The 26,131-nt window shown below is 47.4% G+C and overlaps 1 protein-coding gene across 26 annotated transcripts in view; it reads left to right on the forward strand.

The window, feature by feature from the left end:
- The window catches only part of LOC141265438 (NFX1-type zinc finger-containing protein 1-like), a 391,532-nt gene that overhangs the window by 173,339 nt on the left and 192,062 nt on the right, over window positions 1-26,131 (forward strand). For 3 of the 26 annotated variants that reach the window (XM_073678542.1, XM_073678527.1, XM_073678529.1), the window contains exons 8-9: window positions 5,163-5,216; window positions 13,077-13,130. The exons of 3 other annotated variants lie outside the window; for them this stretch is intronic. In XM_073678542.1, coding sequence (XP_073534643.1) covers window positions 5,163-5,216; window positions 13,077-13,130 — 108 coding nt within the window. Of the gene's footprint in view, window positions 1-5,162; window positions 5,217-6,653; window positions 6,763-13,076; window positions 13,131-21,357; window positions 21,412-24,785; window positions 24,840-26,131 lie in introns of those variants that run through there. 20 more of the 26 variants (XM_073678536.1, XM_073678540.1, XM_073678534.1 and 17 more) reach the window with 14 other exon arrangements.

A 26,131-nucleotide genomic window follows, 5' to 3' on the forward strand; every position in this document is an offset into this window, starting at 1 on the left:
CAGATTTGCTGATGGTCTGTCCAATTGGGGCCGTGTAGAGAGAGAAGAGAAGAGGGCCAAGGACTGCACCCTGATGGACCACAATAGCGAGAGGAAGAGGAGATGAAGTGGAGGCAGCGAACGATACACTGAAGGAGCGGTCAGAAAGAGAGGAGGAGAACCAGTGTCGAAAGCTGCAGAGAGGTTAAGAAGAATGAGCAGAGATTAGTCACCATTACGTTTTGCTGTCAGAAGCAGGACCAGTATATGGGTCCAGGTTTGTTAGGAATTATTAGATGAGATGGGCGGAACTAGTCATTCCCATCCTCCAATCCAGGAGGCGCAGCTGATTTAAAAGGGCAGCTGAGCTGTTCATTCCTTGTCTGGGAGTAGAGGTGCAAATACAGTGGTACTCAAGTTCAAATACCCTGGTGATTTTGGCCTGATAACATGCACAGAATTTTACACAAATGGGTTTGAATGGCTACTAAACATTCTCATCTGTGACCTGTTTGCTTGTAATCAGTGTGTGTGCATAAAAGCTGAGTGAGTTTCTGGGATCCAGACAGGCCCTTGCATCTTTCATCCAGCCACTGACGTTTCTGGATTGTGAGTCATGGGGAAAGCAAAACAACTGTCAACAGATCTACGGGAAAAGGTAGTTGAACTGTATAACACAGGAAAGGGATACAACAAAAATATCCAAGAAATTGATAATGCCAGTCAGCAGCGTTCAAACTGGGATTAACAAATGGAAAATCAGGGGCTCTGTAAAAGGCAAACCACGGTCAGGTAGACCAACAAAGATTTCGGCCACAACTGCCAGGAAAATTGTTCGGGATGCAAAGAAAAATCCACAAATAACATCAGCTGAAATTCAGGACTCTATGAAAACTAGCGGTGTGGTTGTTTCAAGATGCACAATAAGGAGGCACTTGAAGAAAAATGGGCTGCATGGTTGAGTTGCCAGAAGAAAGCCATTACTACGCAAATGCCACAAAGTATCTCGCCTACAATATGCCAAACAGCACAGAAACAAGCCTCAAAACTTCTGGAACAAGGTAATTTGGAGTGATGAGACCAAAATTGAACTTTTTGGCCACAACCATAAACGTTACATTTGGAGAGAGGTCAACAAGGCCTATGATGAAAGGAATACCATTCCTACAGCAAAGCACGGAGGTGGATCGCTGATGTTTTGGGGATGTGTGAGCTACAAAGGCACAGGAAACTTGGTAAAAGTTGAAAGGAAGATGAATGCAGCACGTTATCAGCAAATACCGGAGGCAAATTTGCACTCATCAGCCCGGAAGCTGCGCATGGGACGTATTTGGACGTTCCAACATGACAACGATCCAAAACACAAGACCAAGTCGACCTGTCATTGGCTACAGCAGTGAAGGTTCTGGAGTGGCCATCTCAGTCTTCTGATTTCAGTATCATTGAGCCACTCTGGAGAGATCTCAAGCGCGCAGTTCATGCTAGACAGCCCAGGAATTTACAGGAACTGGAGTTTTTTTGCCCAGAAGAATGGGCAGCTTTACCATCTGAGAAATTAAAGAACCTCATCCACAAATACCACAAAAGACTTTAAGCTGTCATTGATGTTAGAGGGGGCAATACACTGTATTAAGAACTGGGTTATGTGAACTTTTGATCAGGGTAATTTGGATGTTTTTGGTTGTTATTAAGATTTAAAAAGAGAAAACACAGTAGTTTGGCAATAAATGGCTTCACCCAATCAATAACCATGAGTAGAGAAAACTTTTTTTGTTATCATTCATATTCTCTGAAACAAGGCCAAGAAAGGAAAAATTCTGCCAGGGTATGTAAACTTTTGAGCACAACTGTACCTCTGGTATTTGGGTTTGTGTATGCAAGTTGGAGGACCTGAGTAAGTTGCTTAGACTCTGTAAGAGGGCGAGTATTGGACTTTTAATATTGAGCAGCTGAACCGCTCTGTTTCTCATACTGCTGTATGGACTCCTTATTTTGTTATTACTTTCTGCTGGAAGTTTATGGAGGTAATAAGCTTTCCTGTTTGGAAAAGAAACCGTGTGCTTGTGTGAACGCTGCCAACTACCAACAAGCTAAATCCCTAGAATTGGTGGATGAAATGCGGGAATGAAGTCCTAGAGACCACAGGCGATTGCAGTGTAAGGCTGAGTTCACACGATGCGTATTTCATGCGTTTCCGCGGCGTTTTTGCAGTTGCGGAAACGCATGAAAAACGCATGGTAGAAGGGCAGCAATGTTCCCCAATGGAAATCCGCATGTGCTGTGCCCATGATGCGGATTTTTCCGCAGCGTTAACGCTGCGGTCAAAAATCCGCAGCATGTCAATTAATTTTGCGGAAACGCAGCGATTTCGCCGCCATTGACTTGCATTAGAACGCGCCAATTCCGCAAGACAGCATTTGTACTTGCGTTATTGGCGCGTTCTAATATGCGGATGGTACCCGGGTGTGGAGGAGAGGAGAGTCTCCTCCACACCCAGGTACTATTAAAAAAGCTGTAAAAAAATAATAAAATAAAAAATAAATGTATTCTTACCTTCTGTCGGCCCGCGCAGCGCTCCCGCTTGGTTCCCGGCACTTGCAGTGAGTTGTAGGACCTGCGGTGACGTCAGAGTCATGTGACGGGTCACGTGACGCTGACGTCGGCAGGTCTTTCAATTCAAAGTTGCCGGCAGCCGGGAACTTTGTAAAGCAGGACAGCGCGGGCCATCAGAGGTAAGTATATACACTCTCTCGGGTCACACTATATAAATCCATGCTGTTTGCATGGATTTATATAGTGTGACCTAGTTGTCAAGCACTTTCCAGGTGATGCTAAAATCGCCTGGAAAGCGCTTGTCAATCTGCATGCGGAAACGCATGTCAATCTGCATGTGGATCCGCATGTATTCTGCAGGAAAAACGCATGCACAATCCGCATGCGTTTTTTCTGCCAGGGAGATGCAGAAATGATGCAGAAATTTTCTGCTTCATTTCTGCATCGTGTGCACATACCCTAAGACTCTTTGTTTTTTTATTATACACATTCACACATTATATATACACTATATACACAGACATGCACAAGACAGAGGCCTCACCATGGTTGCAGACATCATAATGGGAGTTCTCAGCTCCTTCCTGGTGTGAAAAGCTGAGAGGGGTCAGGAGTTCAAGGGAGAGCAGAGACACAGCACCAACTGTAAAAGTCCTCCAGGTCTTTAGGCAGCGGGCCTGTTTACTCAGAAAACCACAACTGCAGTATCTATAGCAAGACACCAGGGACACAGCACAGAGGATATTGGCTGCAAAGCTACTTTATTCCTCAAGTTGTAATACAATACCTGAGCTGTATTTAATGTTGAAAATATATGTACCATGTGTTTTATAACACTGAATCTCTTTTAAATGTAGCCACCCATTGGAAGCTCATTATTGCGATGCTATAGTTGCTTCTGACTGCAGAATCTAAAAGGGTAAGGCTGCGTGCCCACGATGCATTTTTTAAGCGTTTCCGCAGCGGCAATTCTGCCACTGAAACGCTTAAAAAACGCTTGGTAGAAGGTCTGCAATGTTCCCCAATGATAATCTGCATGTGCCCATGCTGCGGAGATTTCTGCTGCGGATTGTCGTTGCGGAAAAATCCACAGCACGTCCATTAATTTTGCGTAATCGCGGCGTTTTCGCAGCTATTGACTTGCATTGAATCGCTTAATATCCGCTTGACTACATGTGCACATGCGGATATTCTGCTATTCAATGTGCGGATGGTACCCGGGTCTGGAGAAGAGGAGACTCTCCTCCAGACCCAGGTACCATAGTACTTGTAAAAAAAAAGAATTTAAAATAAAAAATAAACATTATACTCACCTTCTGATGACCCGCGGTCTTCTCTCCGGTGCATCCTGGCTCCCCGGCGGCTCGCGATGGTGTAAAAGGACCTTCCATGACGTCATTTAGTCATGTGACAGGTCACGCGACCACTGACGTCGGCGGTCACGTGACCTGGCACATGACTAAATGACTTCATGGAAGGTCCTTTTACACTACCTCGAGCCGCCCAAGACACCGGACGCACCGCAGAAGGAGACCAGGGGCCATCGGAAGGTGAGTATAATTTTTTTTTTATTATTTTTTACCATTTTTATTCTTTTTTTAATTATTAACTTGGTCACACTATATAAATCCATGCCGGTTGCATGGATTTATATAGTGTGACCAAGTTGTCAAGCACTTTTCCAAGTGATGCTAAAATCGCTTGGAAAAGCGCTTCACAACCCGCATGCGAAATCGCATGTGCAAAACACGTGACATACGCTTGTCCCTGGCTGAAAAAATGCATGTAAAATCCGCATGCTTTTTGTCTGTGAGGGAGATGCAGAAATGCTCAGGAAAAATCCGGAGCATTTCTGCATCGTGGGCACATAGCCTAACAGTCAAGATCAGAGGTTTCTCTGAAATCATAGCCATTGCAGCAGGAGCCTGGCTGTCAGTCACTTTTGCCTATGTGTGGAACTTAAGGGTTGTCCACTACTATTCAAAATAGCCCAATGTGTTTTTATGATGAAAAGAACCTTCTTTCTAATTACCTCCCTCTGCTGTTTCTGCCTGTGAGCGGCGCTATCACTGGCTGCCACATGCATCACTTGACCTCCTGCTGCAACCGGCTCTGACATCCGCTGATATCACGTCATGATTCCAGATGCAGCCGGGGGTCTCTGTCTTCTGCGTTCCGCGGTGGCTGCTGGGCTGTGGGCGGGGTTACCCCGCGCGTCACACCCAGCATCCACCGCGAGCTCTCCCTATCCCCATTCATTGGGAAAGCGCGCTGTGGGTCCTCGGTGTAACCTCATCCACAACCCAGCAGAAACTGCGGGGACCCCAGCGCTGAGTCACGCCTCACTTGACGTGACATCAGCCAGGGGTCATGTGATGCCTATGAGCGGCCAGTGATAGCGCCGCTCACAGACCGAAACAGCAGCTGGAGGTAATTAGAAGCTTCTTTTCATCAAAAAAATACATTGGGCTATTTTGAATAGTAGTGGACAACCCTTTTAACTGAATTTCCACCTCACAAATGATATTCATGTATGTCATTCGGCATTAAATGGTTAAAATCAAGAGACTATTTAAACTATGTAAAAAAAACTACAAAATCTTACAGTACAGATTTTTTTTTCTCTGCAGGTAGTCAGGGCACTCATCAACAAGGCGAAAGTTCAAGAGGAAGGGGGACACACGGTGAGTTTAGTGCTCCTTTATTTCTGTTGGCTCCTGGCTTCAGCAGCCAGCGCCTGGAATCAGCATGAACTGTAATGCTTTTCCCAGGCGCCGGTATGTGTCACACGAACAAACGAATGGCACACAGATGTGTCACACGGACATACGGACACAAGGATACATGGATGTCACACGTATGCCCCACGGATGTCACATACGTACTGTGACAAAGTCACTGCAAAGTACTAGAGAGGAGATGTGTAGCACTGAGGTTGTTAGCTTCAGTAATATAAACCTAGGAAAAATGACCCAGCACACAAATTGCTGAGAGGACATCAGCCATGTTTAGTGCTAGGATGATTGAACAGCTGCAGAGTGGGAGGAGTCCAGAGGATAAATGTAGAGCATGTAGAGCAGTGTGTGTTGGGTGGGCCTGGAGGTGAAAGCTCTGGAGCTGTATTGTCATGTGAAGGAAAGCTAAACCTTGTGTTGTTTGTTCCTGAAGCGGGTGGTTACCCATGGCAACAAGGTCTGTGCCATACGTTATGTTTTGTTTTTCCTGTTAGGCTGGGAAGGCCGTGTCTGTTTTGCTAACATTGCCATGGTTTATGCAGCACTCTTAATAAACCAGCAGAAGATTTAAAGAGACAGTGTTCCTGTTTCTATCTCTTTGTGCAGCCTCGTGAGCCCATCTACCACAGTTGGTGCTAGAAGTGCGGGCAAGATCCTCAGAAAGCAAGTGTGACAGCTGAGGATGAACTGCATGTCCTGGGTGAAAGCGGCTGTAAGGATGGAACAGCGGTCAGACAAAATGGAGGAGCTGATCAAGCATCTGGTCCAAAGCCAGCACCAACAGCACCTGCAACAGCTGTAACTTAATAGTGTTATTTTCCATGTTCCACATTCCCTTGGAAGAAAACAGCAGCAGCAGCAACAGTTCCAGCAAATTGATTTACTCACAGAGGCTAATCCAATGTCAGTTGAAGATTTCTCTGTCCGCAAGGCGGTGACGAGAGCCTTGCAGAAAATGACCCCGGGTGATGACATAGAGGCCATTTTAACTATTTTTGAAAGGGTCACTGATAGAGAGAAATTCCTGGCGTAAGTCATGCCAAGGGTCTCATCAGAAGATGTAATTTGCTGGAGATGTCATGACCCAGGTCATATAGCTGCCCGTTGTCCCCTGACCACTGAGCAAATGGACTGTAGCATGGGACGCCGGTGTTCATTCTACGCATATCCAGCTTGCAGTGTGGACTGTCCACCCAGCAAGGAGCCCCAAGCTTGCCCTGTAAAAGTGAAAGGCCTGAAAATGACTGGAACACAAGACTCAAGGAGTTTGGTGAGGGACACACTCCCTTTCCAGTTGCTCCCTGGGAGGAAGGTTGGTGTCCGCTGCATTCACGGTGATGCTAAAGATTATCCGGTAGCCAAAGTGGTCATTGAGACGGCCCGAGGTCCCATGAGGTCGGCATGGTCCTGGATTTGTTGCATCCAATTATCATACCCCGGGACTTTGTGTTGTTTTGGGACTTGTGGGGAAGGGGCGGAGACCTCGATTGCTCGGGTAAGAAATGGGCTGGCCCTAAAAAAGTCTCACCAACCACAGAGTCTGATTGGTTTCCCTTCTGTGTAATGGGAGAAGAGGAGAAAGTAGTATCCCCTGAGGCAGACATTCCTGAGATAGGGGTGACCAGAGAAATTTTGGGTTCACCGAACATAAGAACCTATATCTAAAAGAAGCGTTTAATAAGATAACCATCATAAACGGCATAGCACAGGAGTCGGGGGGCTGACACCAGGTTTCCCTATATCATGTTGAGTGGGGACTTATTGTACCGGGTTACTAAGGTGAGGGAGGAGAGGCAGCAATTGTTGGTACCAGGACGCTATAGACAAAAGGTGTTGGACAGTATCCATTCACATGTCTTAGGTGGCCGTCTGGGGGTGGACAAAACTCAATAACATGTGGAGGTTCTATTGGCCCAGATGTCACCGGGAAATCCTAAGATATTGCAAGTCCTGTCCCAACTGCCAGTTAAACGCTACCACCTCTCACTTCCAAAATCCTCTCATACCGATATCCATCAAGACAGGGGAACAGAGGGACCCCGTTGAAACTCCATGTGGGCTGGACAAGCCAGAAGGTGACACTGAGGATGCCACAGTGGCAGGGCAGAGACACTGTCACCGGTCCCAAAGCAACAGTGTCGAGAACTGCTTAAGCGGAACCGGGATCTGTTTTTGGAGTTGCCAGGACGTATGCAGATGGTTGAACATGAAATCCCAACGGAACCACATGTGCGGGTGAACCAACAACCGTATAGAAACCCCAAAGCCCACCACGAGGTGAGGAAAAAGTTGAACCTAGGCGTTATCGAGGAATCAAAGAGCGGTGGGTCCAGTCCCACTGTCCTTGTGCGAATCCTGGGGAAGTCACGTTTCTGCAACAACCAAAGGAAACTAAATGTGGTGTCGAAATGTGATGTGTATCCGATGCCCCGCATCTATGATCTAATAGAGAAGCTAAGGTCAGCCAGATTCATCACCATCCTTGACCAAACGAAAGGTTACAGGCAAATCCTTCTCTCTCAAAGTGCAAAGCAGAAAACAGTCTCTTCTACACCTGACGGTTGCTTCCAGTATACCAGAATTTCATTCGGGTTGCAAGGAGCCCCAGCTACCTTCCAGAGAGCCATGCAATGGAGCTTAGCTTCTCACAAAAAGTATGCCGCAGCTTACCTCGACGACATTGAGATATTCAGCCCGAATTGGGAAAGTCATCTGCAGAAGGTCCAGGCCATGCTGGATGCGCTGAGGTAGTGGAGGTTATCATAAACCCAAATAAGTGTGCCATGGGAAAGCAAGAAGGGAAAATACTTGGGCTACATCGTCGGTAGAGGCGAAGTAAAGCCGCAAGTGAATAAGGGGGAGGCAATCCAAAATTGGCCAAAACCTGTCTCCAAGAAACAGGTTCAGACATTTGTAGGAATGTTGGGATACTATCAGCGGTGTATCCCGAGTTTCACCATGACAGCCTCACTCCTGATTGACCTTCTTAAGGGCATGAAGATGTCAATGGCCAAATGGTCTCTTGAAGCAGAGATAGCGTTCCAAGAGTTGAAACATCAAGGCTACAGGACTTCAACTTTCATGTGAAACACCGGCCTGGGAAGCTGCACAGCAACGCAGATGACCTACTTCCCTGTTTGGTGACTGAAGCTGCCAAAACCCCGGGCTTTGGGAAAAGGGGAGGGGGATATCTGACAAAGTAACTGGCAAAGTATTAGAGGGGAGATACGAGATTGTTAGCTTCAGTAATATCAACCTAGGAAAAAATGATCCAGCACACAAATTGCTGAGAGGACATCAGCCATGTTTAGTGCTAGAGCAGTGTATTTTGGGTGGGCCTGGAGGTGAAAGCTCTGAAGCTGTATTGTCTTGTGAAGGAAAGTTAAACCTTGTGTTGTTTGTTCCTTAAGCGGGAGGTTACCCGTAGCAAAAAGAACTGTGCCATACGTTATGTTTTGTTTCTCCTGTTAGGCCGAGAAGGCCGTGCTTGTTTTGCTAACATTGCCGTGGTTTATGCAGTACTCTTAAAAACCAGTGGAAGATTTAAAGAGATAGTGTTCCTGTGTCTACATCTATGTGCAGCCGAGTGATCTACCACAGTACATACGGATGGCACACTGACACAGATCATGAATCTCACCAGTACTGTTTTTTCCTGTACAGGAATCACCAGGACATGTGAAGGAGGCCTTATAGAGCAGCGGGACCTGAATAGATTGATACATGCTGTTTTTCCAGCATTCCTCACATGTATTAAAGCTGTCGAACAGTCGCAAATCATGTTCACGGAGCGACGAGAACGCTAAAGATAATAGGTGCTCGCCCGAGCATGCTCGTAAATCTCGAGCAACAAGCATGCTCGATCATCACTAATGGCCACCCATTGGAAGCTCATTATTGTTATGCTATGGTTGTGCACCTGGACACATGCCTGTCTACGGGACATGCAACTGATTCCTTTAATGGTGTATTTCATGACCATGAGCTGACTGCTACTTTCCCACCAATATATGCCAATCGGATTTTTTATGAACGTGTTATTTTTTTATTTATCAGCTTTATACGTTTTGGCCAACAAATAATACCAACAACACTGGTTCTAGTGCTTACTATGCGACCTGTCCTACTACTTTGAGCACTTTCCTTGCCCTCTTTAGCCCTTTTTGAGTCTCTGTGCAGGTGCGGTGCTGCAGAATAGACACTCATTTCCTGCACAAACGCAGGATCATGCTATGCACTCATGTGACAGCATCACATGACAGCTCCATGTGATTGCATCACGTGACACAGATCACATGACCAATGATGGATCTGCCTTCTCCGGACCAGAACAATGCTCTCTACACACTGGTATCCAATTTCTCATAAGATATATAAACACACGTGATCCCCTAGGGACATACATTGTTCTGATGAAACCGTGCTGTGGTGATACATGTGGGCTCTTGCTCACTCTCCTGTCTTTACGCCCTCGCTCCCTCATGGTACCTCTGACTCCTTGTTAAAATACTCATCATTACCCATTCAGGCCTTCACACCAAATGGGCTTCACTTTCTTTATACCTACAACCAGTTGGGTATGGGTCATATGGTCTAGGATGAGTCTGTTTCTCATACCCTGCTGACCTCAGCTCTCCTTGGACAAGCCCCCTTCCCGCTACCCCTCTTTACTTTTTCCCTACCTATCCAGGGACGCCTGGAGCTGGTGTTCACACACTATCATAAATATTTGGTTACCAACTGGTATATGAGTTTGTCCTGATATAGGGTTTGGGAGGGACGCACTATTAAATTTATATTGGTAGCGTATATTTATATTATATGTTTTCCTAGTGATTGTTACACAATATGAGGGTAGCCTGTATTTGCCTGGTTCTGACAGTCATATTGTGTATTGGCGTTGCATTTGACTAATATATCTCTACCTATACATCTGAACAGGCATCTTGCAAAGTAAGGATAGGGTTTGGTGTTTTTAAGTGATTTTATTGATTCTATGTGTGTTTATTTTTTGTTTCAATAAAATTATATTGCTATATACTAGTGCTTCTCACTAAATTAGAATATCATGAAAAAGTTAATTTATTTTAGCAATTCAATAGAAAAAGTGAAACTCATATATTATATAGAGTCATTACAAACACAGTGATCTATTTCAAGTGTTTATTTCTGTTCATGTTGATGATTCTGGCTTACAGCCAATGAAAACACAAAAGTCGTAATCTCAGTAAATTAGAATAATTGACAAAAAACTCCTGCAAAGGATTCCTAAGCGTTTATACAGGTTCCTTAGTCAGTTTCAGTAGGCTCCACAATCATGAGGAAGACTGCTGACTTGACAGATGTCCAGAAGGCAGTCATTGACACACTCCACAAGGTCCCAGTGTTCCAATTTTCATTTGGAAATCAAGGTCCCAGAGTCTAGAGGAAGAGTGGAGAGGCACACAATCCAAGCTGCTTGAGGTCTAGTGTGAAGTTTCCACAATCAGTGATGGTTTGGGGGGCCATGTCATCTGCTGGTGTAGGTCCACTGTGTTTTATCAAGACCAAAGTCAGCGCAGCCATCTACCAGGAAATTTTAGAGCACATCATCCTTCCATCTACCGACAAGCTTTTTGAAGATGGAAATTTAATTCTCCAGTAGGACTTGTCACCTGTGCACACTCACCAAAGTACCAATACCTGGTTTAAAAACAACAGTATCACTGTGCTTGATTGGTCAGCAAACTCGCCTGACCTTAACCCCATAGAGAATCTATGGGGTATTGTCAAGAGTAAGGTGAGAGACACCAGACACAACAATGCAGACGAGCTGAAGGCTGCTATCAAACCAACCTGGGCTTCCATAACACCTCAGCAGTGCCACAGGCCGATCGCCTCCATGCCACGCCGCATTGATGCAGTAATTAATGCAAAAGGAGTCCCGACCAAGTATTGAGTGCATTTACTGAAAATACATTTCAGTAGGCCAACATTTTGGATTTTAAAAACATTTTTCAAGCTGTTGTTCTAACGTATTCTAATTTACTGAGATAATGACTTTTGTGTTTTCATTGACTGTGAGCCATAATCATCAACATTAACAGAAATAGACACTTGAAATAGATCACTCTGTTTATAATGACTCTATATAATATATGAGTTTCACTTTTTGTATTGAAGAACTGAAATAAATTAACTTTTTGATGATATTCTAATTTAGCGTGAAGCACTTGCATATCATTTGGACATCAGAAGTGTTTATCCTTGTGCATTGACTCTTTCCTTCTCATTTGATTACTATGTGCAATTTCAATGGAGGATAGAGCACCCGCACTAAATAGATTACAGCATTTATATATGCATGGTAATTTTAGTGCACCACACCCATTAACATTCTTGCCTATGCTATTGTTGCTACTGACCGCAGAATCTAAGAGGGTAATGACGCGCCCCCAGGGCCGTGGGGTACTCGGCAGCCGGGCCCCTGGATGCTGGTTGGCGGGGGGTATCACGGTGGCTGGCCCGGTCCGTGACCCAGGGCGGTCAGTGCAAAAGGGGGTTTATTTTTAGAAAGTTTGTGACGCCACCTGTGGTGTCTGGTGAGGATCACCAGCGTTGCAACAGTCCTCTGAGGCAGATGTTAGGGCAGCTTGTGATGGGACGGCTCCCCACAGGTGGAGCAGGCCTCAGGGCAGTGAAGTGATGGAGAGTGGGTTGCGCTGGCCGTTGTAGTGCAGGGGGAACAGTGGCGCCGATGAAAGAATGGACGGAGGCAGTACAGTGCAGTCATCCAAGATTTTACTCACAATTCTTCAGACAGTCCACAGGTGCACTGTACAGGTGCAGGCCTCCCGCGTCGCGCTGCGTTCCCCGGGCAGGGGTTCAATCCTTCCTCAGGCTGCTTGGGGATACCTGGCAGAACCTCACTTTCTTGTGTTCCTATTTTGACCATCTTCACACTAGGTCCTTCTCCCTCCTGCTCTGCGCTGCCCACTCTCAGTCCTGTTCGGGTACTCTGAAGTCCCTCCTGTCCGTCGGAGTTACACAGACTTGCTTGACCCTCAGGGGACTAGAATGTGGCTGCGATCCCTCTGCCTTCTGACAGAAGCGGTGCGTACGGGTGCCGTCCTGCACGCGCCGTACCCCCTGTGATCCTTTCTTAGAACGGAGCCTACTCCCTGCTCCCCTCCTGGTTCTCTGACACTGGGCCCTACTTGTGGAGCTGATCTCCTAATCAGACTCTGCTCCCGGACTGTTCTTCTGAACTGTCCCGAGCTGTTCTTCTGAACTGCTCCCTAGAACTTACCACTTGACTAATCTGCCACCCTAAGATGGCTTCCCTATTTATACTCCTACCAAAGTGCTTCCTCTAACTACTTCCTCCACCCACACCCACTACTGGTTCCCCCTACCTTTGGGTTCCCCCTACTCCAGCCAGGGTCAGGGCTCAGCAGCTGCGCTCTGCATGTTGCCCCTCCAGCCGGCCTGGAGTAGTGTAGTGTTGGATGCAGGTGTTTGGGGTTTTGTGCAGCACTCCCATCTTACCTGAGAGAAGGGAGACACCACACCTCTGGGTGAGGTGCAGTACCTCTGTGGCGACTGAACCCTCAGGGGCGCCACAGTAACAGCGAGGATCAAAGGACTCTCTGAAATTCTGGCCATTGCAGCAGGATCCTGCTTTTGTGCATGTGTGGAACTTAGCTGAATTTATACTGCACAGATGATGTTAATGTATGTCATTCAGCACTAAAGGGTTAAAATCAAGAGACTTTTTAAACTACGTAAAAAATTTACAAAGTCTTACAGTGCTGGCTTTTTTCTCTGCAGGTGGTCAGAACACCCATCATCAAGGCCAAAGTGCGGGAGGAAGGGGGACGCACGGTGAGTTTAGTGCTCCACTTTTTTATTGGCTGCTGTCTCCTTACTGCATTGTAGTACAATAACTGAGCTTGTATTTGTGTTAAATATATATATATAAATAAATAAATATATATATATATATATATATATATATATATATGACGCGCCCCTGGGCCTGTGTCGCGCTGCGTTGCGCACGCGGGAGCTTACCCGGAGCCGGATCTGTTGAGGGTTGTAGTCTCGTGGCGGTGACCCGGTCCGTGCCCAGGGAGTCAAACTGAGCGGCGATGTATCAGCGGTAGATGTTGGACGACTACGCCACCCGTTGAGTACAGCTAAGGAGCTGCTGCTGCAGGGCAGACCGCTGAGGCCGGTGGTAGGATTGTGCAGTGTGATAGTATAACCCCCAACGGGAGGGGTATGGCCTCAGGGCAGCCGACGTGGATGATGGGGGTAGCAGGAACCACTCGGAGACGGTACGGTGTAGTTCAGGGTCTTTACTGGTGACAAAGATAGACCCTCCCGGAGTACTGGCTAGCGATTGGGGCCTGGTCAGTCCTTGAGCAGATGGGATCTCCCCTGGCCAGGCGGAGTTGTAGGCCTCCCAAACTAACTGTACTCTTCTGGCTACCTTGCTAGAGGCGGGTATAAGTAGCCCACGTCCCTCAGTGTACCGTGTGGTGCTCACCCGTATGGCCGGTGACTCGGGGCCTTCGGGTTTCTTGGCCAGAGGACCTGGAATCCCCTGCCTGACGGATTCTGCTGCTGGGTAGGAGTTAGTCCCCACAGCCTCGGACTCCGGGTCCGGTAAGAAATCTTCTCAGTCAGGGCGAGCTCTGCAGCTGCCAGCCCCTGACTCCTTGTAACACTGCTCCCACAGAGCTCCTGATGTTCTGTTCCTATATTTGCTTCTTTTCTCTGTCTCTACTTCTTCTCTACTCACTCACCCTGCCTCAGCCCTAGGTTTATATAGGGGAAGTTCTTCCCCTCCCAGAACTGGGCAGGAGGTGTGGCATGCATAGGATCCCTGACCAAGAGACCTCCCACCTGCTCTCAGACGTAATATCTCTATCACTGTGGCAACCAGACCCCTGGGGTGTCACATTCCCCCCTAGTGAAATTTAGTACTCCGGGACTAAACATATTTTTAGAAAAACATAACAAGGTATAAACAAAAACAGTACAATAAAGAAAGACATTAGGATGGTCACGGCATGTCCGCAACCGGGTGCAGTCTTTGAAGAAAACAAAGGTGTCCATTTCACCAAAACAGGGAGACGTAACCAGGTAGGGGTCTGTCCTGCCCCGAGTCCTTAACAGTCTTTTAGTCCATCCTGGGTTACGCTCCAACTAATCGTACAAGGATTCCCAGTAAATCCACCAAGGACTCCTAAAAATAACTAGAAACACATAATTATTTACAAGTAACAGACAGGTGACCACAAATAAAACAATTTAAACACTTCAAATCCTCCAACGTGCGGGTAACTGGCCTCTAGTGGCCCTAGTGGACCTACGGAGCTGACTGTCTGGCCCTGAACTACAGGGTGTAGGAGCTGTCAAGGGTAAACTGGGCAGCTGTTTACGGGCTCTTTGGCTCACTAGGGATATGGCAGGCTCACTGCAAGCAGAGGGTTGATCCTCCTGATCTGCTGGTGTGGGGTCTTCTGCCTCCTGGACCGGCTGTTCTTCCAGCTCTACCTGTTGCTCCGTAGGTGCTTGGGATGCTGGTTGGAGGAAGGTGAGTACGGGTACCACAACTGCACCATTGACTTGAGTCCAAGACCGAGGGAAGTCTCCGAGCACAGTACTAACCATATCTTCCCTTTCCTCTACGGGTCGATGGTCTTCTTGTTCCTCTTCAGGGTTCCGTAGCTGTTCAGGACACTTCTTCAGGTGGCTGTGGTCTCCCCTCCGTCTTTACTGATGGTACAGACCTTCGGGTTCTCGTGGCTTGAGGGCAGTACGGTGTACGGGTCCTTCTCCCACTGGTCGTCCAACTTGTGGAGCCGTCTTTTCCTCTTCAAGACCTGCTCTCCGGGCACCAGGGGAACAGCGGGAGCATACTGGTTGTAAGTTTTCTCTTGTCTCTCCCTAGCCTGACAGAGACTTCGCTCCACGTTCTCCTGTACTTTTCGGTACTGCTGCTGCCTCTCTGTGTCCCAGTCTGCTTCTGGTGAAGTGTCCTCGGGTGTCAGGACTCCCATTTCCAGGTCAACAGGTAACTTACCAGGTCTCGCCCTCATTAGGTAAGCCGGGGTACAGTTGGTGGAACCTACCGGGATGTGGTTGTATAGGTCCACCAGATCGGGCAGCTTCTCAGGCCACAGACTGCGTTCTTCCAGGGGCAACGTTTTCAGAAGATCCATTACCACCTGGTTCATTTTCTCACAAAGTCCATTAGTTTGCGGATGATAGGGTGTCGTCCTTATCTTCCGGCAGCCATACAGATTGCAGAATTCCTGGAAGACCTCCGCTTCAAAGGCAGGTCCCTGGTCCGTCAGCACTTGGTCCGGGTACCCGTGTGGATGGCAGAAGTGCTGCTGGAAGGCTCTAGCTGCTGTTTGAGCCGTTAAGTCCTTGACGGGGACGACAACCAAGAACCGGGAGTAATGATCCACGATGGTTAACGCGTAGACGTAGCCACTTCTGCTTGGGGTCAGTTTTACATGATCCAAGGCTACCAGTTCCAACGGCTGCCGGGTGACGATGGACTGCAGGGGAGTCTTCTGGCTGGCACGGTCCTTCCTTCTTAGGTTGCACGGGCCACAGTCTCTGCACCACCTCTCGATGGTTCCCCTCATGCCTACCCAGTGGAACCGCCCGCGCAGCAGGAACTCCAACTTCTTCCATCCGAAGTGTCCAGCCCCGTCGTGGTATGCCTCCATCACCATGGCTGCGTCTCTTCGTGGCACCACTACTTGCCAGATTAGTTCATGCGTCCGGGAGTTAACCATTCTGCGGCACAACTTCCCCTTGTAAAGGAACAGTCGACTCTTCTCAGCCCACAGTTGTTTGGCTTCCTCCGGAGCGTCTGGGTCAAGGCGAGCCTCTGGCCGAGTCAGCATCTCCTTCACCAGTCGGACGGCAGGGTCACTGTCTTGCGTTTCCTCCCAGTTGTAGTGAGGCAAGGGGTTAAACGTAGCGGCTTGCTTACTCCTTACCCGATGGGAATACTGGATAGTCCCATGACGGTGGAACGCGGGGAGTTCGACTTCTTCCAGTCCCTCTGGATCTTCTCCTACGTCCGGTAGGTTTGGCATCCTGGACAGGGCGTCCGCGTTGGTATTGGAGCGTCCTGCCCGGTATTTGATTGTGAACTCGTAGTTGGACAGACGGGCCATCCATCTCTGCTCTAGGGCACCGAGTCTTGCCGTGTCCAGGTGTGTCAACGGGTTGTTATCCGTGTACACGACGAACCGGGAAGAAGCGAGGTAGTGCTTAAAGCGTTCGGTGACTGCCCACACCACTGCCAGGAACTCTAGCTTAAATGAGCTGTAATTCTCAGGGTTTCTTTCGGTGGGTCGCAGTTTTCGGCTGGCGTAAGCGATTACTCGTTCTTTCCCCTGCTGTATCTGGGACAGCACGGCTCCTAGCCCGATGTTACTTGCGTCGGTGTAGAGGATATAGGGCTGGCTGTAATCAGGGTACGCCAGGATTTCATCCCCCGTGAGGGCCATCTTCAGCTGGCGGAAGGACTCTTCTTCTAACTTCTCCCATCTGAAGGGTGGCTTCTGGTTCTTGGCCTTCCGGGACTGGCCTATCAGGAGGTCCTGCATAGGAGCTGCCTTTTTGGTGAAACCGGAGATGAATCTGCGGTAATAGCCTACCAACCCGAGGAACTGCCGCACTTCCTTTACACTGGAGGGACTTGGCCATTCCTTAATTGCGGTGATCTTATCAGGGTCGGGAGCCACTCCATCAGCGCTCACCACGTGTCCCAGGTACTGCACCTTTGGTTTCAGGAGGTGACACTTGGAGGGTTTCACCTTTAGGCCGTAGCTTGCCAGAGCTTCGAACACTTCCGCCAGGTGTTTCAGGTGGTCCTCATACGTCTTGGAATATACGATGACATCGTCCAGGTACAACAGGACCGTCTCGAAGTTTCTGTGGCCCAGACAGCACTCCATTAATCGTTGGAAGGTTCCTGGTGCGTTGCAGAGTCCGAACGGCATACAGGTAAACTCGCTAAGTCCCATCGGAGTGGTGAATGCGGTCTTCTCCCGGTCCGCCTCTGCTACAGGAACCTGCCAGTACCCACTAGTGAGATCCAAGGTAGAGAAGAAGTTAGCAGATCTTAAAGCAGCCAAAGACTCCTCTATCCTTGGTAAGGGGTACGCATCCTTGTGTGTGATACGGTTGATTTTCCGGTAATCTACACACATCCTCATGGTGTTGTCTTTCTTTTTGACTAAGACTAGTGAAGCTGCCCAGGGGCTACAGCTATCCCTGATCACCCCAGCCTCCTTCATGTCTCTAAGCATCCCCTTGGCGTGTTGGTAGTGTGCAGGGGGTACGGGTCGATACCTCTCTTTTATGGGAGGATGGTCTCCCGTGGGGATGTGGTGTTCTACTCCCTTGACTCGCCCGAAGTCTAACGGGTGTTTACTAAACACTCTCTCGTACTCTTGAACCACCCGATAGACTCCCTGTTTCTGGTGTGAGGGAGTGGAGTCAGTACCCAAATGTAGTTGCTGACACCAGTCCTCCATTGTTTTCTTAGAGCCGTTACCTTCCTCCGGGTGAGATGGAGGCAAGGGTTCCACAGATTGTATAGCATTTTGGTTAATGGTATATAATTTGGCTAGCGTGGCATACCGGGGCAGGTACACTTCCCTCTTCCCGATATTGATTATGCGAACGGGCACCCTCCCATGGCGTACATTAACCACCCCCCGTGCTGTCAAGATGGTGGGCCTACTGTCTGAGTAAACTGGTTCTACCATTGCCTGGTAATCTCTACCTCTCAGACCAATAGCTGCCCGGCACCAAATCATCATTTCACTTTTTGGGGGCATGGCAATAGGGAAAGGGTCACACATTCTCACGCTACCAATCTCACCGCCGGAGAGTTCCACCTGTTGCCGTCGCATCAGTGCCCGGATCTCTTTTTGGAGCACTCGCTGCTCGCCGGAGCTGGCGTTCTTGGCAACCTGCTGTAAAAGGAAAATCACCTCTGCAAGACAATTTTCAATTACATTAGTTCCTAGAGTTATCTTTGGGTGACTCTCGTGTTTGTCAATGTCTACAATGATCAGTCCCTGTGATGCCAGTTCAACTCTACCAATTTTAATGGTCACCTCTTTAAATCCGATCTGTGGCACGGGCTGACCATTGCTGGCAATGATACTCAAGTCGTCGTCAGGGTAGCGGGTAATATCCGAGTCATTCCAGTACTGCTTGAAGAGCACGTACGGGATGGTGGTGACCTGTGACCCGGTGTCCAGTAGGGCACTCATAGGAATGCCATCCAGTACCACAGGCAAGACTGGACGTCCTCCCACATATTTGTCGCGCCAGTTCGATGGGCCTGATGATCTTTTTCCTGGGGGTTGGCCCTCTACCCCAGGTTGTGCCAGTTTAAAGGACAGTACCTTGCCATATGTCCGGGTTGATTGCAGTGGCGGCAGATGGGTCGTCCGTCCTCGTTGTATCTGTCGCTGGGTCTTCCTCTGGCCGGTGGGGTCCTCCTTGGTCGACGCCACGGGATGTCCTCCGGTCCGGATGCCAGCTGGATCTTCCCTGGAGTGGAAACCTGTAAAGACTGCACAGTTCGGGTTAGCGCAGCAACGCTTTTAGCTAGCTCTTGGACCTGATGGTGCAGGTCTGGAGCCGGGTCATTGTTCAAAGCCTGCGCATCAGCTCCCACAGGCCCTGCCGACAAGGGCGCCGCCTCCTGGTGGTAAGTGGTAGTGGGGCGTCTGGGGGTCACAACGCCACTTGGTGCCGGTTCTCGAAGCACCCGGATGGCTCTGTCCTTGAACTGTGCAAATCCCAGATGAGGGTCCTGTAAGGCCATTGCCCGCAACTGGGTTCGGTGGGCATTGCAATATAAACCCTCTATAAATTGTTCAGTCAACAGCCTGTCCTCGTCTCCCACGCCGTCAGGGTCGGTCTGCTTAATGGCTCTCAGGGCCTCTTGTAGGTTCAGGGCATAGTCCCTTATACTCTCATGTGCCCGCTGTTTGCACCCGTAGAATCTAAGCTTGATCTAGGCTGAGGTGCGGGTATCAAAGGTGTCCCTCAGCCGGGTTAGTATCCCTGCGACAGTCCTCCCCCCAGGTGGCCAGGACTTTACCTCCCTTCGGGCTGCCCCAGTTAATTGGGCCACCAGGATGCTCACTTTTTGCTCTTCTGTGAGGGGGTACACCTGGAAGAGGCTATCCAGCTTTTCTCTAAAGTCATGCAGGGTATGTGACTCCCCTGAGTACTGGGGTAGCCAGGCCGCTCCCGGGATATAGGGCATGGTGAAAGGCATGACTGCAGCAGCGGTGGCGCTGGCGGGGGTTGAGGCAGTGAAGCTCTCCTCCGTATCCGACATCCTCCTCCCCCCTAGTGGACCGTGGCCTACCTTGCGATGATCCTCTTCCGTAGGCCGCGGCTCCGCAGTAGATCGTCAGGGTTGAGGACCTTCCGTCGCGCTCCTGTGACGTCGGCGTCTGCTGGGCTCCTTCCAGGACCTTACGCGACGTCCGGACGTGAGGCGGGGCTTCAGTTCTCGCGCGCTTTCGGAGTCCACGCCCCTCTTCTTCCCGCGCGACGTCTTCAAGATGGCGTCCAACGGCGGGAAAACTCCACGGAAGGCGGGAAGAAGGCTGGAAATGGCGCCGGATGGCGGGAATCTTCACCGATGGCGGGAAGAAGGCTGAAGATGGCGCCGGATGGCGGGAATCTTCACCACAGGTAAGTTTGAACAGTCTTTTTCAGGCACGCAGTACCCGGTGGTTGCGGGCACGAGATCCTGCCGACTACGCCAAAAGTTGACGCGCCCCTGGGCCTGTGTCGTGCTGCGTTGCGCACGCGGGAGCTTACCAGGAGCCAGATCTGTTGAGGGTTGTAGTCTCGTGGCGGTGACCCGGTCCGTGCCCAGGGAGTCAAACTGAGCGGCGATGTATCAGCGGTAGATGTTGGACGACTACGCCACCCGTTGAGTACAGCTAAGGAGCTGCTGCTGCAGGGCAGACCGCTGAGGCCGGTGGTAGGATTGTGCAGCGTGATAGTATAACCCCCAACGGGAGGGGTATGGCCTCAGGGCAGCCGACGTGGATGATGGGGGTAGCAGGAACCACTCGGAGACGGTACGGTGTAGTTCAGGGTCTTTACTGGTGACAAAGATAGACCCTCCCGGAGTACTGGCTAGCGATTGGGGCCTGGTCAGTCCTTGAGCAGATGGGATCTCCCCTGGCCAGGCGGAGTTGTAGGCCTCCCAAACTAACTGTACTCTTCTGGCTACCTTGCTAGAGGCGGGTATAAGTAGCCCATGTCCCTCAGTGTACCGTGTGGTGCTCACCCGTATGGCCGGTGACTCGGGGCCTTCGGGTTTCTTGGCCAGAGGACCTGGAATCCCCTGCCTGACGGATTCTGCTGCTGGGTAGGAGTTAGTCCCCACAGCCTCGGACTCCGGGTCCGGTAAGAAATCTTCTCAGTCAGGGCGAGCTCTGCAGCTGCCAGCCCCTGACTCCTTGTAACACTGCTCCCACAGAGCTCCTGATGTTCTGTTCCTATATTTGCTTCTTTTCTCTGTCTCTACTTCTTCTCTACTCACTCACCCTGCCTCAGCCCTAGGTTTATATAGGGGAAGTTCTTCCCCTCCCAGGACTGGGCAGGAGGTGTGGCATGCATAGGATCCCTGACCAAGAGACCTCCCACCTGCTCTCAGACGTAATATCTCTATCACTGTGGCAACCAGACCCCTGGGGTGTCACATATACATACATGTCTTTTCTAATGCTGAATCTCCTTTAAATATGGCCACCTTATGGTAACCCATTATTGTGATGCTGTGGTCGTTATTGACTGCATCAGCTCAAGGAATAACATCCAGAATCACAAGTTTCTCTGAAATTCCAGCCGTTACAGCAAGAACCTGTATGTCAGTCATATTTACTGTGTATGTGTGGTATTCAACTGAATTTACAGCCAACAAATGATGTTCATGTATGTCATTCGACAATGGTTAAAATCAAGAGCTTTTTAAACTATGTAAAAAATTTACAAAGTCTTACAGTACAGGCTTTTTTCTCTGCAGGTGGTCAGAACACCCATCATCAAGGCCAAAGTGCACGAGGAAGGGGGACGCACAGTAAGTTTAGTGCTCCACTCATTCCATTGGCTGTGGGCTCTTTGGCTCCTTACTGTTAAAAATATATGTAACATTCTTTAAACTGAATCTGTCGCCCCCTGACGAAGGGAACAGCTGAAACGCGCGTAGGGGCGTCTATCTCGACATGTGCCTCCCCATTATGGACCCCTAACAGTGCTATTGCCCCCTGGTGATTACATTTGGACACTGGAGAGCTGCGGTAAGCATACAATGGGGACATCTATGTTCCCTCTATTCATCTAGTGCACCGCACATGACAATAATAGTAGATAATAGGAGGGTGATATGGTAAATGACTTCTACTGGTTTCCACTATACAGCAGTGAGGGTAATCAGCATATATAGTATCCATTTTAATGCTTATGTGTGTTATATATATATAGCAGATATGATATAATAAAACTAAATACATAGGATCTGGGTCTGCCATGGATTACCTATATTATGGGTCCCTGTGTGGAGTCACATGTAGAGAGGGCTGTTATTGATTTTATTGTCCTTTTTTATAATATTGTACTGACCTTTGTATATGTCTGATCTTTGTATCATAATAAATATTGACCATTTTTTGCTATAGAAGTGTTGATTCGGTCTTCGCTTTTTTCTCTGGTAGTTCTGTTAAAAATATATGTAACATTCTTTAAACTGAATTTGTCACAATGAAAATGCAATGTAATCTGCAGGCACCATTTTACAGAGCAGGGGGAACTGAGAAGACTAATAATATACAGTAGTTTTATGAGAAAGTATTCAGTATACATTATGTTTTAATCATTTAACACTCTGTTCTTTCTAGGATTTTTGGTCCAGTGGGCGGTCCTATCAGTGACTGACAGTAACCTCTGTATGCACACTTATACATAGAAAGCTGTCAGTCACTGATAGGACCGCCCACTGGACTGAGAATCCCAGAAAGAGCAGAGTTGTAAATGAATAATGAGAGAGAGAATGTTTTTAAGGCATTTTTATTACTTACTGCAAACTCAAAAGTTTACATACACTAAGATTACTATGCCTTTAAACAATTCTGGACTGCCCATATGATGATGTTATGTTTTTGGAAGCTTCTGTTTTTTTTGGCTTCTGTGTTAATTAGAGACACACCTGTGGATGTATTTTAAAGGAGAAGCTTGGAAGCCTAAAAACACCATCCCAACTGTGAAACATGGGTGGCAGCATCATGTTGTGGGGTTGTTTTGCTGCAGAAGGGACTCAATTTTATTGAAAATTTATGAGCAAAGCTGAAAAGGCAGGTGCGAGCAAGGCGACCTACAAACCTGGATCAGTTACACTAGTTTGTCAGGAGGAATGGGCCCAAAATTCTGACCAACTATTGTGAGAAGCTTGTGGATATCCCAAACGTTTGAGCCAAGTCATTCAGTTAAAGGGCAATGGTACCAAATACTAATGAAATGTATGTAAACTTTTGACTTTGTAGTAAGTAATAAAATTGCCTTAAAAACATTCTCTCTCATTATTCTGGCATTTGGCAAATGCTAAAAATTATGGTAATCCTATTTTACCTAAAACGGAAAACATTTATTCTGATTTCATGTCAGATATTGAGAAAAACATGCATGTGTTTCTTTTTACAGTGCATTGTGAAAGTATTTAGCCCCCTTGAACTTTTCTACCTTTTGCCACATTTCTGCCTTCAAACATAAAGATATAAAATTCTAACTTTTTTTGGAAGAATCAACAACAAGTGGGACACAATCGTGAAGTGGAACGAAATTTATTGGATATTTTAAACTTTTTTAACAAATTAAAAACTGAAAAGTGGGGCGTACAATATTATGCGGCCCCTTCACTTTCAGTGCAGCAAACTCACTCCAGAAGTTCAGTGAGGATCTCTGAATGATCCAATGTTGTCCTAAATGACTGGTAATGATAAATAGAATCCACCTCTCTGTAATCAAGTCTCCGTATAAATGCACATGCTCTGTGATAGTCTCACGGCTCTGTTTCAAGTGCAGAGAGCATCATGAAGACCAAGGAACACACCAGGCAAGTTCGAGATACTGTTGTGGCGAAGTTTAAAGCCGGATTTGGATACAAAAAGATTTCCCAAGTTTTAAACATCTCAAGGAGCACTGTGCAAGCGATCATATTGAAATGGAAGGAGTATCAGACCACTGCAAATCTAACAAGACCCGACCGTCCCTCTAAACTTTCATCTCGAACAAGGAGAAGACTGATCAGAGAAGCAGCCAAAAGGCCCATGATCACTCTGGATGAACTGCAGAGATCTACAGCTGAGGAGGGAGAGTCTGTCCATAGGACAACAATCAGTCGTACATTGCACAAATCTGGCCTTTATGGAACAGTGGCAAGAAGAAAGCCATTTCTCAAAGATATCCATAAAAAGTTTCGTTTGAAGTTTGCCACAAGCCACCTGGGAGACACACCAAACATGTGGAATAAGGTGTTCTGGTCAGATGAAACCAAAATCAAACTTTTTGGCCACAATGCAAAATGATATGTTTGGCGTAAAAGCAACACAGCTCATCACCCTCAAAACACCATCCCCACTGTCAAACATGGTGGTGGCAGCATCATGGTTTGGGCCTGCTTTTCTTCAGCAGGGACAGGGAAGATGGTTAAAATTGATGGGAAGATGGACGGAGCCAAATACAGGGCCATTCTGGAAGAAAACCTGTAGGAGTCTGCAAAAGACCTGAGACTGGGATGGAGATTTATCTTCCAACAAGACAATGATCCCAAACATAAAGCAAAATCTACAATGGAATGGTTCAAAAATAAACGTATCCAGGTGTTAGAATGGCCAAGTCAAAGTCCAGACCTGAATCCAATCGAGAATCTGTAGAAAGAGCTGAAAACTGCTGTTTACAAACGCTCTCTATCCAACCTCACTGAGCTCGAGCTGTTTTGCAAGTAAGAATGGGCAAGAATTTCAGCCTCTCGATGTGCAAAACTGATAGAGACATACCACAAGCGACTTGCAGCTGTAATCGCAGCAAAAGGTGGCGCTACAAAGTATTAACTCAAGGGGGGCGAATAATATTGCACGCCCCACTTTTCAGTTTTTAATTTGTTAAAAAAATTTAAAATATCCAATAAATTTAGTTCCGCTTCACGATTGTGTCCCACTTGTTGTTGATTCCTCCCAAAAAAATTTGAATTTTATATCTTTATGTTTGAAGCCAGAAATGTGGCAAAAGGTAGAAAAGTTCAAGGGGGCCAAATACTTTCACAATGCACTGTATATAGTGGATGTAAACTTCTCGTTTCAACTGTATGTCATTCGACACTAAAGGGTTAAAATCAAGAGACTTTTTAAACTATGTAAAAAAATCTACAAAGTCTTACAGTGCTGACTTTTTTCTCTACAGGTGGTCAGAACACCCATCATCAAGGCCAAAGTGCACGAGGAAGGGGGACGCACAGTAAGTTTAGTGCTCCACTCATTCCATTGGCTGTGGGCTCCTTGGCTCCTTACTGTTAAAAATATATGTAACATTCTTTAAACTGAATCTGTCACCATGAAAATGCAGTGTAATCTGCAGGCACCATTTTACAGAGCAGGGGGAACTGAGTAGACTAATAATATAGTTTTATGAGAAAGTATTCAGTATACATTATGTTTTAATCATTTAACACTCTGTTCTTTCTGGGATTTTTGGTCCTGTGGGTGGCAACCTCTGTATGCACACTTATACATAGAAAGCTGTCAGTCACTGAAAGGACCGCCCACTGGACTGAGAATCCCAGAAAGAGCAGAGTTGTAAATGAAGAAAGCACAAGCTATACAGAATCTTTTCTCACAAAACTACAGGTGCATCTCACTAAATTAGAATATCATCAAAGAGTTAATTTATTTCAGTTCTTCAATGCAAAAAGTGAAACTCATATATTATATAAAGTCATTACAAACAGAGTGATCTATCTGAAGTGTTTATTTCTGTTAATGTTGATGATTATGGCTTACAGCCAATGAAAACACAAAAATCATTATCTCAGTAAATTAGAATACTGTATAACAACAGCTTGAAAAATGTTTTTAAAATCCGAAATGTTGGCCTACTGAAATGTATGTTCAGTAAATGCACTCAATACTTGGTCGGGGCTCCTTTTGCATCAATTACTGCATCAATGCGGTGTGGCATGGAGGCGATCAGCCTGTGGCACTGCTGAGGTGTTATGGAAGCCCAGGTTGCTTTGATAGCAGCCTTCAGCTCATCTGCATTGTTGGGTCTGGTGTGTCTCATCTTTCTCTTGACAATACCCTATAGATTCTCTTTGGGGTTAAGGTCTGGCGAGTTTGCTGGCAAATCAAGCAGAGTGATACTGTTGTTTTTAAACCAGGTATTGGTACTTCTGGCAGTGTGGACAAGTGTCAAGTCCTGCTGGAGAATGAAATTTCCATCTCCAAAAAGCTTGTCGGCAGAGGGAAGCATGAAGTGATCTAAAATTTCCTGGTAGACAGCTAATTTAGTGAGATGCACCTGTATATATCAATCTGCTCAGTTCTCCCTGCTCTATGACATGGTGCCTACAGATTGGACTGCATTTTCATGAAGACAGGTTCCCTTTAATAATGAATCTCTTTTAAATATGACCACCCATTGGAAACTCATTATTATGATGCTATAGTCGCTATTGACCGCAGAATCTAAGAGAGTAACAGCCAGGATCAAAGGTTTCTCTGATATTCTAGCCATCAATCTCTTTTGTCCAT

Source organism: Phyllobates terribilis, unplaced genomic scaffold (genome assembly GCF_046119375.1).
Source record: "Phyllobates terribilis strain yellow unplaced genomic scaffold, ASM4611937v1 Scaffold_4__5_contigs__length_816908805, whole genome shotgun sequence".
NCBI lineage: Eukaryota > Metazoa > Chordata > Amphibia > Anura > Dendrobatidae > Phyllobates > Phyllobates terribilis.